Source organism: Oncorhynchus gorbuscha, linkage group LG01 (genome assembly GCF_021184085.1).
Source record: "Oncorhynchus gorbuscha isolate QuinsamMale2020 ecotype Even-year linkage group LG01, OgorEven_v1.0, whole genome shotgun sequence".
Taxonomy (NCBI): Eukaryota; Metazoa; Chordata; class Actinopteri; order Salmoniformes; family Salmonidae; genus Oncorhynchus; species Oncorhynchus gorbuscha.
The window spans coordinates 94526832-94539893 of NC_060173.1; the positions used below are offsets into that span (position 1 = coordinate 94526832).

Sequence of the window (13062 nt, forward strand, 5' to 3'; positions counted from 1 at the left end):
AGGCTGGTTGTATTGGTGCTAGCTAGGTACCAAGCTAAAGCTAGCTAACCCAGAAGTTGTGGTTGAACAAATAATGCTTTATTACCAACGCGGTATTGTAAACACATCGTTCATGGCCAGTGTTTGCTTGTTTGCAGACCTTTTTGTACATCTTTGACAGTGCTACTGATAGTAGTGGTGGCGCTTGCACTTGCAAATTTAGAACTGAATTTGGTCCTTCTGTAGCTCAGTTGGTAGAGCATGGCGCTTGTAACGCCAGGGTAGTGGGTTCGATTCCCGGGACCACCCATACGTAGAATGTATGCACACATGACTGTAAGTCGCTTTGGATAAAAGCGTCTACTAAATGGCTTATTATTATTATTATTATTAGAACACACAACATTCTATAATAGAACTGTGTTATTTGTCCTGTCAAATAGTGTTATGTGGCGTGTATCCTTTTTGACACGCAAACACCCAAACGGTGTTCCATAGTATATCGTGAAGCTAATAGCAGTGATGTTATTAATGTGTCACTCCGGTAGGGCAACATGTGTACCGGTGCTCGACCAGTCCGCGAAAGCCAACTGGGTGCAGCAGTGAATCACATGCACGGTAGAGCTAGTGGATATGGGCAAAAATCCATACTGCGATAAATTGCCTGAATTGATGTGATAACGATAAATAGAACAATAAGTATATTACATTAATGTGCACCACAGTTTTTTAAATGATCTGTAAACTACCCACGACAGAGAACGGTTGATTGTCAAGGGCAATGAATTCCATTATCTTGGCATTAATGAATTTCACCTTTTGAGTTGTCTCACAGAAATGTTCTTACTCTTTCAAATGACTGCTCGACTTGTTGACTGCTCATTTACATTACATTTAAGTCATTTAGCAGACGCTCTTATCCAGAGCGACTTACGATCCACACAGCAGACATTGTGGGCTAGGTTAGGAATGCTGTGTTGCACGTGTAGGTCAACATTTTACGTGGCTCATTACGTCATGTACCTACGTTATATAGGTCTGCACGTCATGTACCTACGTTATATAGGTATGCACGTCATGTACCTACGTTATATAGGTATGCACGTCATGTACCTACGTTATATAGGTATGCACGTCATGTACCTACGTTATATAGGTCTGCACGTCATGTACCTACGTTATATAGGTCTGCACGTCATGTACCTACGTTATATAGGTATGCACGTCATGTACCTACGTTATATAGGTATGCACGTCATGTACCTACGTTATATAGGTCTGCACGTCATGTACCTACGTTATATAGGTATGCATGTCATGTACCTACGTTATATAGGTATGCATGGTAGCTTTGACATCGGTTTTTATCACCGGCGTTAAACTAGATATCGGGCCGATACTGATGTTGGCATTTTTAGCTAATATCGTCCGATTCAGATATGTTCACCGATATATTGTGCATCCCAAGATGAGAACCATGTTGATGCATCTATATTCTGTTAAGGTTATTTCAACTCTAAAGAAGAGACATAATAATGCAGATAATTAAAAATATATATTCTTATAAGATCCAGCGTTATTGTATTTTTTTACCATTTATTTAACTAAGCAAGTCAGTTAAAGAACAAATTATTATTTTCAGTGATGGCCTAGGAACAGTGGGTTAACTGCCTGTTCAGGGGCAGAACGACAGATTTGTACCATGTCAACTCGGGGATTTGAACTTGCAACCTTTCGGTTACTAGTCCAATGCTCTTACCACTAGGCTACCCTGCCGTATAAAGCCAAAGGTAACATATCTTATTCTTCCACCCTCTGCTCAGAGTAAGGGAGATTATTATTCAGTTATTCTAAAAGTTTGCTTAATGACATTCTGTTCGTAAATGGTGAGGTCTACTGACGTGGGAGTCACCGATAGAGATGGAAAGATGTTTTAGAACTATGTTGACACAGACTCAAGTTCACAGTATTGTCAGCCTGGAGGAGGTGGACTTGTAATATTGACAACGTGATAAGCGTCAATATACTAACGCAGAATTGTCCTCCCGACTTTCACTCTCTCTTACAGTCAACTATTATGAAAATACTACTTTCACAATCACAAATCAAATTCCCAGTATTTCCATGTATTTTTTTTATCAGAAGTCTCAAGGACATGTTTTGTCTTTCTCTTACAGTGAAAGCTATCAACACAATCTACCAGAATCAATGCTAATTTGAATACAATTTGCATGCTGTATGTAATGTATACATAATGTACATGAATTACAGTGCTCCATTTCACGTTGAATAGCCGGATATTACACTGAAATGCTTCAGGACCAAGAGACGGGTTATTTGTAATCTTATCTCTGGGGACAGACAGGAAGTCCTTATTGTCTGAGCGAAAGTGAAAAAAGCCTGTGAATGGGAGAGGATATGAAGGAGATAGATTGCAGTCAGATTGCTGTCAACAGTCTCTATCAGGGCTAAATTGTGTTGTTCAGCCCTGAAATGATGCTTTACTAAAATGGACATGCAAATATTAATCTGGGGGGGAAACTCATTTTTGTTAAACTTACAGAAGTCTAAATGAGAATTTATGAGCAATATTTCAATTACTGATGCAGAAACAGGGAGGTATGTATATCAACATTATGCTAATGGTTGTGGTCTCCTGTTCTGTTTCAGTGGTCCTGCTGGACACCACGTCTGTTTTGGGAGAGCTAGGATGGAAGACCTATCCCATGAATGGGGTAAGTGTGTGCTTGCGTGCGCACACGTGCGTGTGTTAGCGCTGGGACGATAAACCAGAAATGATCGACACCGATCACTTGTCGCAGACATTTTGCTGATATCGTTCAGTACTGTAAGTAGCCTATACTAGAGAAATGTGGAGTTTGAAATGAAGCACGTTTGCTAATATGTGTGATTTGTTAATGGGACAATAGATGGTGGTACAACCATCAAACTAGTAGTAGTAGTTTAAAGGATCATTTAAAAAACTGTGGTACGCATTAATGTAATATACTTATTGTTCTATTTATCGTTATCACATCAATTCAGGCAATTTATCGCAGTATGGATTTTTGCCCATATCCACTAGCTCTACCGTGCATGTGATTCACTGCTGCACCCAGTCATGGCGTTTGTGTGGAGGATCCCACAGTTTATTCACAAACATAATGTCTTTGCTTGATCAATACCCAATCAATCATATTGATCAGCAGATGTGATAACGACCAATAATAATCAGATTCCCAGGTCTGTTGTATTTCCAGACCTCTAGAGAGAGGATAGTGAGTGAGATAATTAGCACAAGTCTCGAAGGAAAGTCTCACATTCAATCTATTTTCAATTTCCACCTTCACTTGATGCTAAAGGGCCATATAAAGTTATAATGGACTCTTTCAATGTGAGTGAAAAGAAACGATTTGGATTTGTTCACTGTGGGATGTCTGATACGAGCATGGCTGTGTCTAGCGTGAGGTGGCTGTCGCTTGTGGGTAAATAGATTGGACGGCTGACTGTCCATTCATGCTGGGTTATGACAAGAAGTCCTTGGTCTGTTCAGATTATTAACTATTGACAAACTGTTTTCCTTGTAGCTCTTTAACTCTTCTCTATATCCTCTCCCCTGTCTCTCTATCCTCCCCCTGTCTCTCTATCCTCTCCCCTGTCTCTCTATCCTCTCCCCTGTCTCTCTATCCTCTCCCCTATCTCTCTATACTCTCCCCTGTCTCTCTATCCTCTCCCCTGTCTCTCTATCCTCCCCTGTCTCTATATCCTCCCCCTGTCTCTCTATCCTCTCCCCTGTCTCTCTATCCTCCCCTGTCTCTCTATCCTCCCCTGTCTCTCTATCCTCCCCTGTCTCTCTATCCTCCCCCTGTCTCTCTATCCTCCCCCTGTCTCTCTATCCTCCCCCCATGTCTCTCTATCCTCTCCCCTGTCTCTCTATCCTCTCCCCTGTCTCTCTCTATCACTCCCCCTGTCTCTCTATCTCTCCCATGTCTCTCTATCCTCTCCCCTGTCTCTCTATCCTCTCCCCTGTCTCTCTATCCTCTCCCCTGTCTCTCTATCCTCTCCCCTGTCTCTCTATCCTCTCCCCTGTCTCTCTATCCTCTCCCCTGTCTCTCTATCCTCTCCCCTGTCTCTCTATCCTCTCCCCTGTCTCTCTATCCTCTCCCCTGTCTCTCTATCCTCTCCCCTGTCTCTCTATCCTCTCCCCTGTCTCTCCTCCCCCTCCTCTATCCTCTCCCCTGTCTCTCTATCCTCTCCCCTGTCTCTCTATACTCTCCCATGTCTCTCTATCCTCTCCCCTGTCTCTCTATCTTCTCCCACGTCTCTCTATCCTCTCCCCTCTGTCTCTCTATCCTCTCCCCTCTGTCTCTCTATCCTCTCCCCTCTGTCTCTCTATCCTCTCCCCTCTGTCTCTCTATCCTCTCCTCTTTGTCTCTCTATCCTCTCCCCTCTGTCCCCCCTGCCTCTCTATCCTCTCCCCTCTGTCTCTCTATCCTCTCCCCTCTGTCCCCCCTGTCTCTCTATCCTCTCCCCTCTGCCTCTCTATCCTCTCCCCTCTGTCTCTCTATCCTCTCCCCTCTGTCTCTCTATCCTCTCCCCTCTGTCTCTCTATCCTCTCCCCTCTGTCTCTCTATCCTCCCCCTCTGCCTCTCCTCTGTCTCCTCTGTCTCTCTATCCTCTCCCCTCTGTCCCCCTGTCTCTCTATCCTCTCCCCCTGTCTCTCTATAATCTCCCCCTGTCTCTCTATCCTCTCCCCTCTGCCTCTCTATCCTCTCCCCCTGTCTCTCTATCCTCTCCCCCTGTCTCTCTATAATCTCCCCCTGTCTCTCTATAATCTCCCCTGTCTCTCTATAATCTCCCCCTGTCTCTCTATAATCTCCCCCTGTCTCTCTATCCTCTACCCCCTGTCTCTCTATCCTCTACCCCTGTCTCTCTATAATCTCCCCCTGTCTCTCTATCCTCTCCCCCTGTCTCTCTATAATCTCCCCCTGTCTCTCTATCCTCTCCCCTGTCTCTCTATCCTCTACCCCCTGTCTCTCTATCCTCTACCCCCTGTCTCTCTATCCTCTCCCCTCCTGTCTCTCTATAATCTCCCTATGTCTCTCTATAATCTCCCCTGTCTCTCTATCCTCTACCCCCTGTCTCTCTATAATCTCCCCCTGTCTCTCTATCCTCTACCCCCTGTCTCTCTATCCTCTCCCCTCTGTTCCCCTGCCTCTTATCCTCTCCCCCTGCCTCTCTATCCTCTCCCCCTGCCTCTCTATCCTCTCCCCCTGTCTCTCTATCCTCTCCCCTGTCTCTCTATCCTCTCCCCCTGTCTCTCTATCCTCTACCCCCTGTCTCTTTATCCTCTCCCCTCTGTTCCCCCTGCCTCTATCCTCTCCCCCTGTCTCTTTATCCTCTCCCCTCTGTTCCCCCTGCCTCTCTATCCTCTCCCCTGTCTCTCTATCCTCTCCCCCTGTCTCTCTATCCTCTCCCCCTGTCTCTCTATCCTCTCCCCTGTCTCTCTATCCTCTCTCCCTCTGTTCCCCCTGCCTCTCTATCCTCTCCCCCTGTCTTTCTATCCTCTTCCCCCTGTCTCTCTATCCTCTCCCCCTGTCTCTCTATCCTCTTCCCCCTGTCTCTCTATCCTCTACCCCCTGTCTCTCTATCCTCTACCCCCTGTCTCTCTATCCTCTACCCCCTGTCTCTCTATCCTCTCCCCCTGTCTCTCCATCCTCTCCCCTCTGTCTCCCTGTCTCTCTATCCTCTCCCTCCTGCCCCCTCTATCCTCTCCCTCCTGTCTCTCTATCCTCTCCCTCCTGTCTCTCTATCCTCTCCCCCTGTCTCTCTATCCTCTCCCTCCTGTCTCTCTATCCTCTCCCTCCTGTCTCTCTATCCTCTCCCTCCTGTCTCTCTATCCTCTCCCCTGTCTCTCTATCCTCTCCCCTGTCTCTCTATCCTCTCCCCCTGTCTCTCTATCCTCTCCCCCTGTCTCTCTATCCTCTTCCCCTGTCTCTCTATCCTCTTCCCCTGTCTCTCTATCCTCTCCCCCTGTCTCTCTATCCTCTACCCCCTGTCTCTCTATCCTCTACCCCCTGTCTCTCTATCCTCTCCCCCTGTCTCTCTATCCTCTCCCCTCTGTTCCCCCTGTCTCTCTATCCTCTCCCCTCTGTTCCCCCTGTCTCTCTATCCTCTCCCTCCTGTCTCTCTATCCTCTCCCCCTGTCTCTCTATCCTCTCCCCTGTCTCTCTATCCTCTCCCCCTGTCTCTCTATCCTCTCCCCCTGTCTCTCTATCCTCTCCCCCTGTCTCTCTATCCTCTCCCCCTGTCTCTCTATCCTCTCCCCCTGTCTCTCTATCCTCTCCCCCTGTCTCTCTATCCTCTCCCTCCTGTCTCTCTATCCTCTCCCTCCTGTCTCTCTATCCTCTCCCTCCTGTCTCTCTATCCTCTCCCTCCTGTCTCTCTATCCTCTCCCCCTGTCTCTCTATCCTCTCCTATCTGTGCCCCTGTTTTTCTGCCTTTTTCTCTACCTTTTTCTCCATCTTCACCTCTCTGAAAGGTCCTCTGTCTTTCTCTGTCTACCTCTCTATTTTCTCTACCCCTCTGTGCATCTCGATCTTCTCTACCCCTCTGTGTATCTCTTTGCCCCTGTCTGTTTTTTCTTTGCTCTGTCTGCTGGTGTCAGGAGAGGAGAGGGGATTACACCATGTAGCTGGTTGTGACAGCCAGAGGCAGCAGAGAGAGAGAAGACCTGTCCTGTCTGCAGCTTTGACTCCATGATTAAGCTGTCAGACCCCTCTGCTCTGTCTCTCTCTCCTCTTCCTTTCACTCCTCTCTCCGCTCTCATACTTTGCTCTCCACGGAAAACAGTTTGCCGATGAATATTTAACAAGGCACGGTAAGAGGGGCAGCTAGAGAAAGGGAAGGAGGTCTGGAGGGAAGAAGGGAGGTCTGAAGGGATGGAAAGGAGGGGGTAAAATAGTCTAAATCCCTTGCTACCTGCCGGAAGAGAGCAGTGAATCCCCTGTCTATTAGACACAGTCAGCTATCTGAGCACGGCAGGTCGGAAGCAGCTAGCTCTAACACGTTATCATACAGGACATTATTGACAATGGTTATGCATACCTGAGAGGAACTATCTCTGTAGGTCTCTGTAGATAACAGGTGTTTTTGAAGATGACATTTCTGGCACACTCACTGTCTCAGACTACATATAGTTAAGCAGTGAGGTCCGAGGAGGTGTTGTACAGTATATGGCCAATATACCACGGCTAAGGGCTGTTCTTAGGCACGACGCAAAGCAGAGTGCCTGGACACAGTCCTTAGCCATGGTATATTGGCCATATATCACAAACCCCAAAGGTGCCTTATTACTATTATAAAGTGGTTACCAATGTAATTAGAGCAGTAAAAATAAATGTTTTGTCATACCCCTGATATACCATGGCGGTCAGCCAATCAGCATTCAGGGATCGAACAACCCAGTTTATAAATATAGATATATATTACAGTGCATTCGGGAAGTATTCAGACCCATTGACTTTTTCCACATTTACGTTACAGCCTTGTTCTAAAATGGATTATATTGTGTTTTTCCCATATCAATCTACACACAATACCCCATAATGACAAAGCCAAAAACAGTTTTTTTAGATTTCTTTTTGCAAATGTATATAAAAAAAACAAATGTATATAAAAAAAGTATTCAGACTCTTCACTCAGTACTTTGTTGAAGCACCTTTAGCATCGTTTACAGCATAGAGCCCTCTTGGGTATGATGCTACAAGCTTGGCACACCTGTATTTGGGGAGTTTTTCCCCATTCTTCTCTGCAGATCCTCTCAAGCCCTGTCAGTTTGGATGGGGAGCATCCAACCTGAATCAACAGATTGACCTGGAATACTTTTCCAACAGTCTTGAAGGAGTTCCCACATATGTTGAGCACTTGTTGGCTGCTTTTCTTTCACTCTGCGGTCCGACTCATCCCAAACCATCTCAATTTGGTTGAGGTCGGTGGATTCTGGAGACCAGGTCATCTGATGCAGCACTCATCACTCTCTTTCTTGGTAAAATAGTCATTACTCGGCCTGGAGGTGTGTTGGGTCAATGTCCTGTTGAATAACAAATGATAGTCCCCTTAAACCCAAACCAGATGGCCCTTGCTACATATTCGTCGCCAGACCCACTGTCTCCAGGTCATCTATAAGTCTATGCTAGGTAAAGCTCCGCCTTATCTCAGCTCACTGGTCACGATAACAACACCCACCCATAGCACGTATTCCAGCAGGTATATCTCACTGGTCATCCCCAAAGCCAACACCTCTTTTGGCCGCCTTTCCTTCCAGTTCTCTGCTGCCAGTGACTGGAACGAATTGCAAAAATCGCTGAAGCTCAAGGCTTTTTTTCTCCCTCACTAACTTTAAACATCAGCTATCTGAGCAGCTAACCGATTGCTGCAGCTGTACATAGTCCATCTGTAAATAACCCACCCAATCTACCTACCTCATCCCCATATTGTTTTTATTTACTTTCTGCTCTTTTGCACACCAGTTTTATTACTTGCTCATCATCATCTGCTCATCTATCACTCCAATGTTAATCTGCTAAATTGTATTTACTTTGCTACTATGGCCTATTTATTGCCTTACCTCCTCACGCCATTTGCACACACTGTATATAGACTTTCTTTTTTTTCTATTGTGTTATTGACTGTACACTTGTTTATTCCTGTGTAACTGTGTTAACTGTGTTGTTTGTGTCACACTGCTTTTTTATCTTGGCCAGGTCGCAGTTGTAAATGAGAACTTGTTCTCAACTAGCTTACCTGGTTAAATAAAGGATAATTTTTTTTTTATTTATTTGATGGCGTATCAATGCAGAATGCTGTGGTAGCCATGATGGTTAAGTGTTCGTTGAATTCTAAAGAAATCATAGACTTTGTCACCAGCAAAGCACCTCCACACCTTAATAACTCCTCCTCCATGCTTTACGGTGGGAAATACACATGCAGAGATCATCCGTTCACCTGCACCGCTTCTCACAAAGACACAGCGGTTGGAACCAAAAATCTCCGATTTGGGCTCCAGAGGACAAGTTTCCACCAGTCTAATGTCCATTGCTTGTGTGTGTTGGCCCAAGCAAGTCTCTTCTCATTATTGATGTCCTTTAGTAGTGGTTTCTTTGCAGCAATTCAAACATGAAGGCCTGATTCACGCAGTCACTTCTGAACAGTTGATGTTGAGATGTGTCTGTTACTTGAACTCTGTGAAGCATTTATTTGGGCTGCAATTTCTGAGGCTGGTAACTCAAATGAATGTATCCTCTGCAGCAGAGGTAACTCTGGGTCTTCCATTCCTGTGATGGTCCTCATGAGAGCCAGTTCAACATAGATCTGGATGGTTTTTGCGACTGCACTTGAAGAAATGTTAAAAGTTCTTGAAATGTTCTGTATTGACTGACGTTCATGTCTTAAAGTAATGATGGACTGTTGTTTCTCTTTGCTTATTTGAGCTGCTCTTGCCATAATATGGACTTGGTATTTTACCAAATAGGGCTATCTTCTGTATACCAACCTTCCCTTGTCACAACACAACTGACTGGCTCAAACACATTAAGAACAAAATCAATTCCACAAATGAACTTTTAACAAGGCACACCTGTTAATTGAAATGCATTCCAGGTGACTACCGCCATGAAGCTGTTTGAAAGAATGCCAAGAGTGTTCAAAACTGTCATCAAGGTGGCTATTTTAAAGAATCTCAAATTTAAAATACTCCATGGTTACTACATGATTCCAAATATAAAATATATTTTGCTTTGTTTAACACTTTTTTGGTTTCTACATGATTCCATGTGTTATTTAATAGTTTTGATGTCTTCACTATTCTGTCTTCACTATTCTACAATGTAAAATATAGAAAACCCACAGAATGAGTAGGTGTGTCCAAACTTTTAATTGGTAGTTAGGGCTTGAAGTGTAGGGTAGTGTAGGGCTTGAAATGACTGAAATTAAATTAGAAGATAATTACAATAAGATTTTCCTTATGCAGTGCCTTGCAGAAGCATTCATCCCCCTTGGCGTTTTTCATATTTAATTTCTCTTTGCTTATTTGAGCTATTCTTGCCATAGTATGGACTCCAAATAGGGCTATCTTCTCTATACCTCCCTAATTGTCACAACACCACTGATTGGCTCAAATGCATTAAGAAGGAAAGTAGTTCCACAAATTAACTTTTTTTTAAATTACCCCCTTTTCTCCCCAATTTCGTGGGATTTCGTGGTATCCAATTGTTATTAGTTACTATCTTGTCTCATCGCTACAACTCCCATATGGGCTCGGGAGAGACGAAGGTCGAAAGCCATGCGTCCTCCAAAACCCAACCAAGCAGCACTGCTTCTTAACACAGCGCGCATCCAACCCAGAAGCAAGCCGCACCCATGTGTCGGAGGAAACACCATACACCTAGCGACCTGGTTAGCGCGCACTGCCCCCCGCCCGCCACAGGAATCGCTAGTGCTTGATGAGACAAGGATATCCCTACCGGCCAAACCCTCCCTAACCCGGACGACGCTAGCCCAATTGTACACCGGCTGTGACAGAGCCTGGGCGCAAGCCCAGAGTCTCTGGTGGCCCTAGACCACTGCGCCACCCGGGAGGCCCCCCACAAATTAACTTTTAACAAGGCACACCTGTTCATTGAAATGCATTCCAGGTGACCATCTCATGAAGCTGGTTGAGAGAATGCCAAGAGTGTGCAAAACTGTCATCTTGGCAAAGGGTGGCTACTTTGAAGAATCTCAAATATAAAATATATTTTGATTTGTTCAACACTATTTTGGTTACTACATGATTCCATATGTCATTTCATAGTCTTCACTATTATTCTACAATGTAGAAAATAGTAAAAAATAAATAACCCTTGAATGAGTAAGTTTTCTAAAAATGTTCTGGCACTGTATACATATTATATTATAGCCATCTTGGATCTACAGATAAACACACTATCCATAGACTACCTTTAACAGACACTGATAGCTTTTTAAAGATGTGGACATAAAGACAGCCAACTTCTTTTAGCGGTGGTATTATTCTCTACTATAGAAAACAAGCTTAACCAAGTATCCAGTGTGTTACTTCCTTCTAGAGTGGTGGAAAAACATCAAGTTCTACCCTCTTGGTTTACAGCTTCTGAGGTGAAGTCCGAGATATGGGCTCAGACGATTCCCTGCTACTGCTGGTTTCATTGTGTTGTTGCCTTTTCTATTCCAGGCCTAAGACTGAGTGTAAAAGGGGCTTTACTCTTGTTGGGGTGCAGGCAGCATAGAAACCTGATTTAGCTGTCATTTGAAGCACAGTGCACTCTGTAGTGTTGCTTAGATAGCACCCAGCTTGACAACATAAGTAGGGCCCTATGGGAAAGCCTTTCCTTCTACCAGACAAATTTTCATTAGCATCATCGCTAACGGGTACACAAGGTGGTAGACCCGTGCACCGCACATACACAGACCGGGAATTCTCGTTGCCTTTTCAGAAAGCTGCAGGAAACACGAGTCACTGATTAATTCTGTTCATGTCTTATGACAAACTTGGGCAAGTTAATACATTTTAAATACATTTAGTTGATTTAGGGACACCTATCTGGACACGTATACGTCCTCCAACGAACCATTAAACAGGCAAAGTGTCAATACAGGACTAAGTTCGAATCCTACTACATCGGCTCTGATGCTCTTCGGATGTGGCAGGACTTGCAAACTATCACGGATTACAAAGGGAAACCAAGCCGTGAGCTGCCCAGTGATGCAAACCTACCAGATGAGCTAAATACATTCTATGCAGGCTTCGAGGCAAGCAACACTGAACCATGCATGAGAGCACCAGCTGTTCCGGACAAATGTGTGATCACGCTTTCCAAGTTCAATGTGAGTAAGTCCTTTAAACAGGTTAACATTCGCAAGACCACAGGGTTAGATAGATTACCGCAACGCATACTCAGAGCATCCGCTAACCAGCTGGAAAGTGTCTTCACTGACATTTTCAACCTCTTCCTGTCCCAATCTGTAAAACCTACATGTTGCAAGCATACCACCATAATCCCTGTGCCCAAGAAAGCGAAGGTAACTTGCTTAAATGACTACCGCCCTGTAGCACTTACATCGGTAGCCATTAAATGATTTGAAAGGCTGGTCAATGGCTCACATCAACACCATCATCCCAATTTCCTTGTACCCCTGCACATGGACTTGGTACTGGTACCTCGAATATATAGCCACGTTATCGTTACTCATTGTGTATTTGTTATTACTTTTATTATTATTACGTGTTTTATTTTTCTATTATTTCTCTATTTTATTTCTCTCTGCGTTGTTGGGAAGGGCCCTTGAGTAACCATTTCAATATTAGTCTGCACTTGTTGTTTACTAAGCATGTTATAAATAAATTTTATTTTATTCCCTAAGTTAAATAAAATATTGTATATTGTTGAATTCCGTTATAATGTCTGGATTCCGTGATTTGGTCCGGGTTCTCCACGTCGCAGATTTTCTAGGGCTCTACATAAGCATGGGTAGCACGTAAGAAATCATCCTAAAACTGTGGTTAATTCACTGCTAATGGTGTGTTTGTTTTGATTATCAAGGCTACCTGGGATTTTTTTTAAATTAATGTGAAAATGTGTCTTAGGCTCAGTATGAGACAGCTTCTATCAATTAATTAATTGTGCCTCAGCAGCCCCCATCACTGGAATGCACTGGCTAATGAACATGCATCATCCAGGCTTCACAGATACACACACACACACACACACACACACACACACACACACACACACACACACACACACACACACACACACACACACACACACACACACACACACACACACACACACACACACACACACCCAAGCACACACACACACACCAAGCACACACACACACACACACACACACACACACACATAACCATATATGCAAAAGCATATTTACATTCTGTAGCAGAGATCCAGCCTTGTTAGTCCCACTACAGGTTTTACTGGCACTTTGAATATTAGCGGCTTATTATGCATCAAAAGTACAGAAAATAAAGGTTTTGGAATTATC

The 13062-nt window shown here is 44.3% G+C and overlaps 1 protein-coding gene across 1 annotated transcript in view; it reads left to right on the top strand.

The window, feature by feature from the left end:
• Positions 1–13062, top strand: part of epha6 (eph receptor A6) — a 249428-nt gene that overhangs the window by 34394 nt on the left and 201972 nt on the right. Inside the window, exon 2 of the mRNA XM_046366591.1 lies at positions 2650–2714. Coding sequence (XP_046222547.1) covers positions 2650–2714 — 65 coding nt within the window. The remainder of the gene's footprint in view (positions 1–2649; positions 2715–13062) is intronic.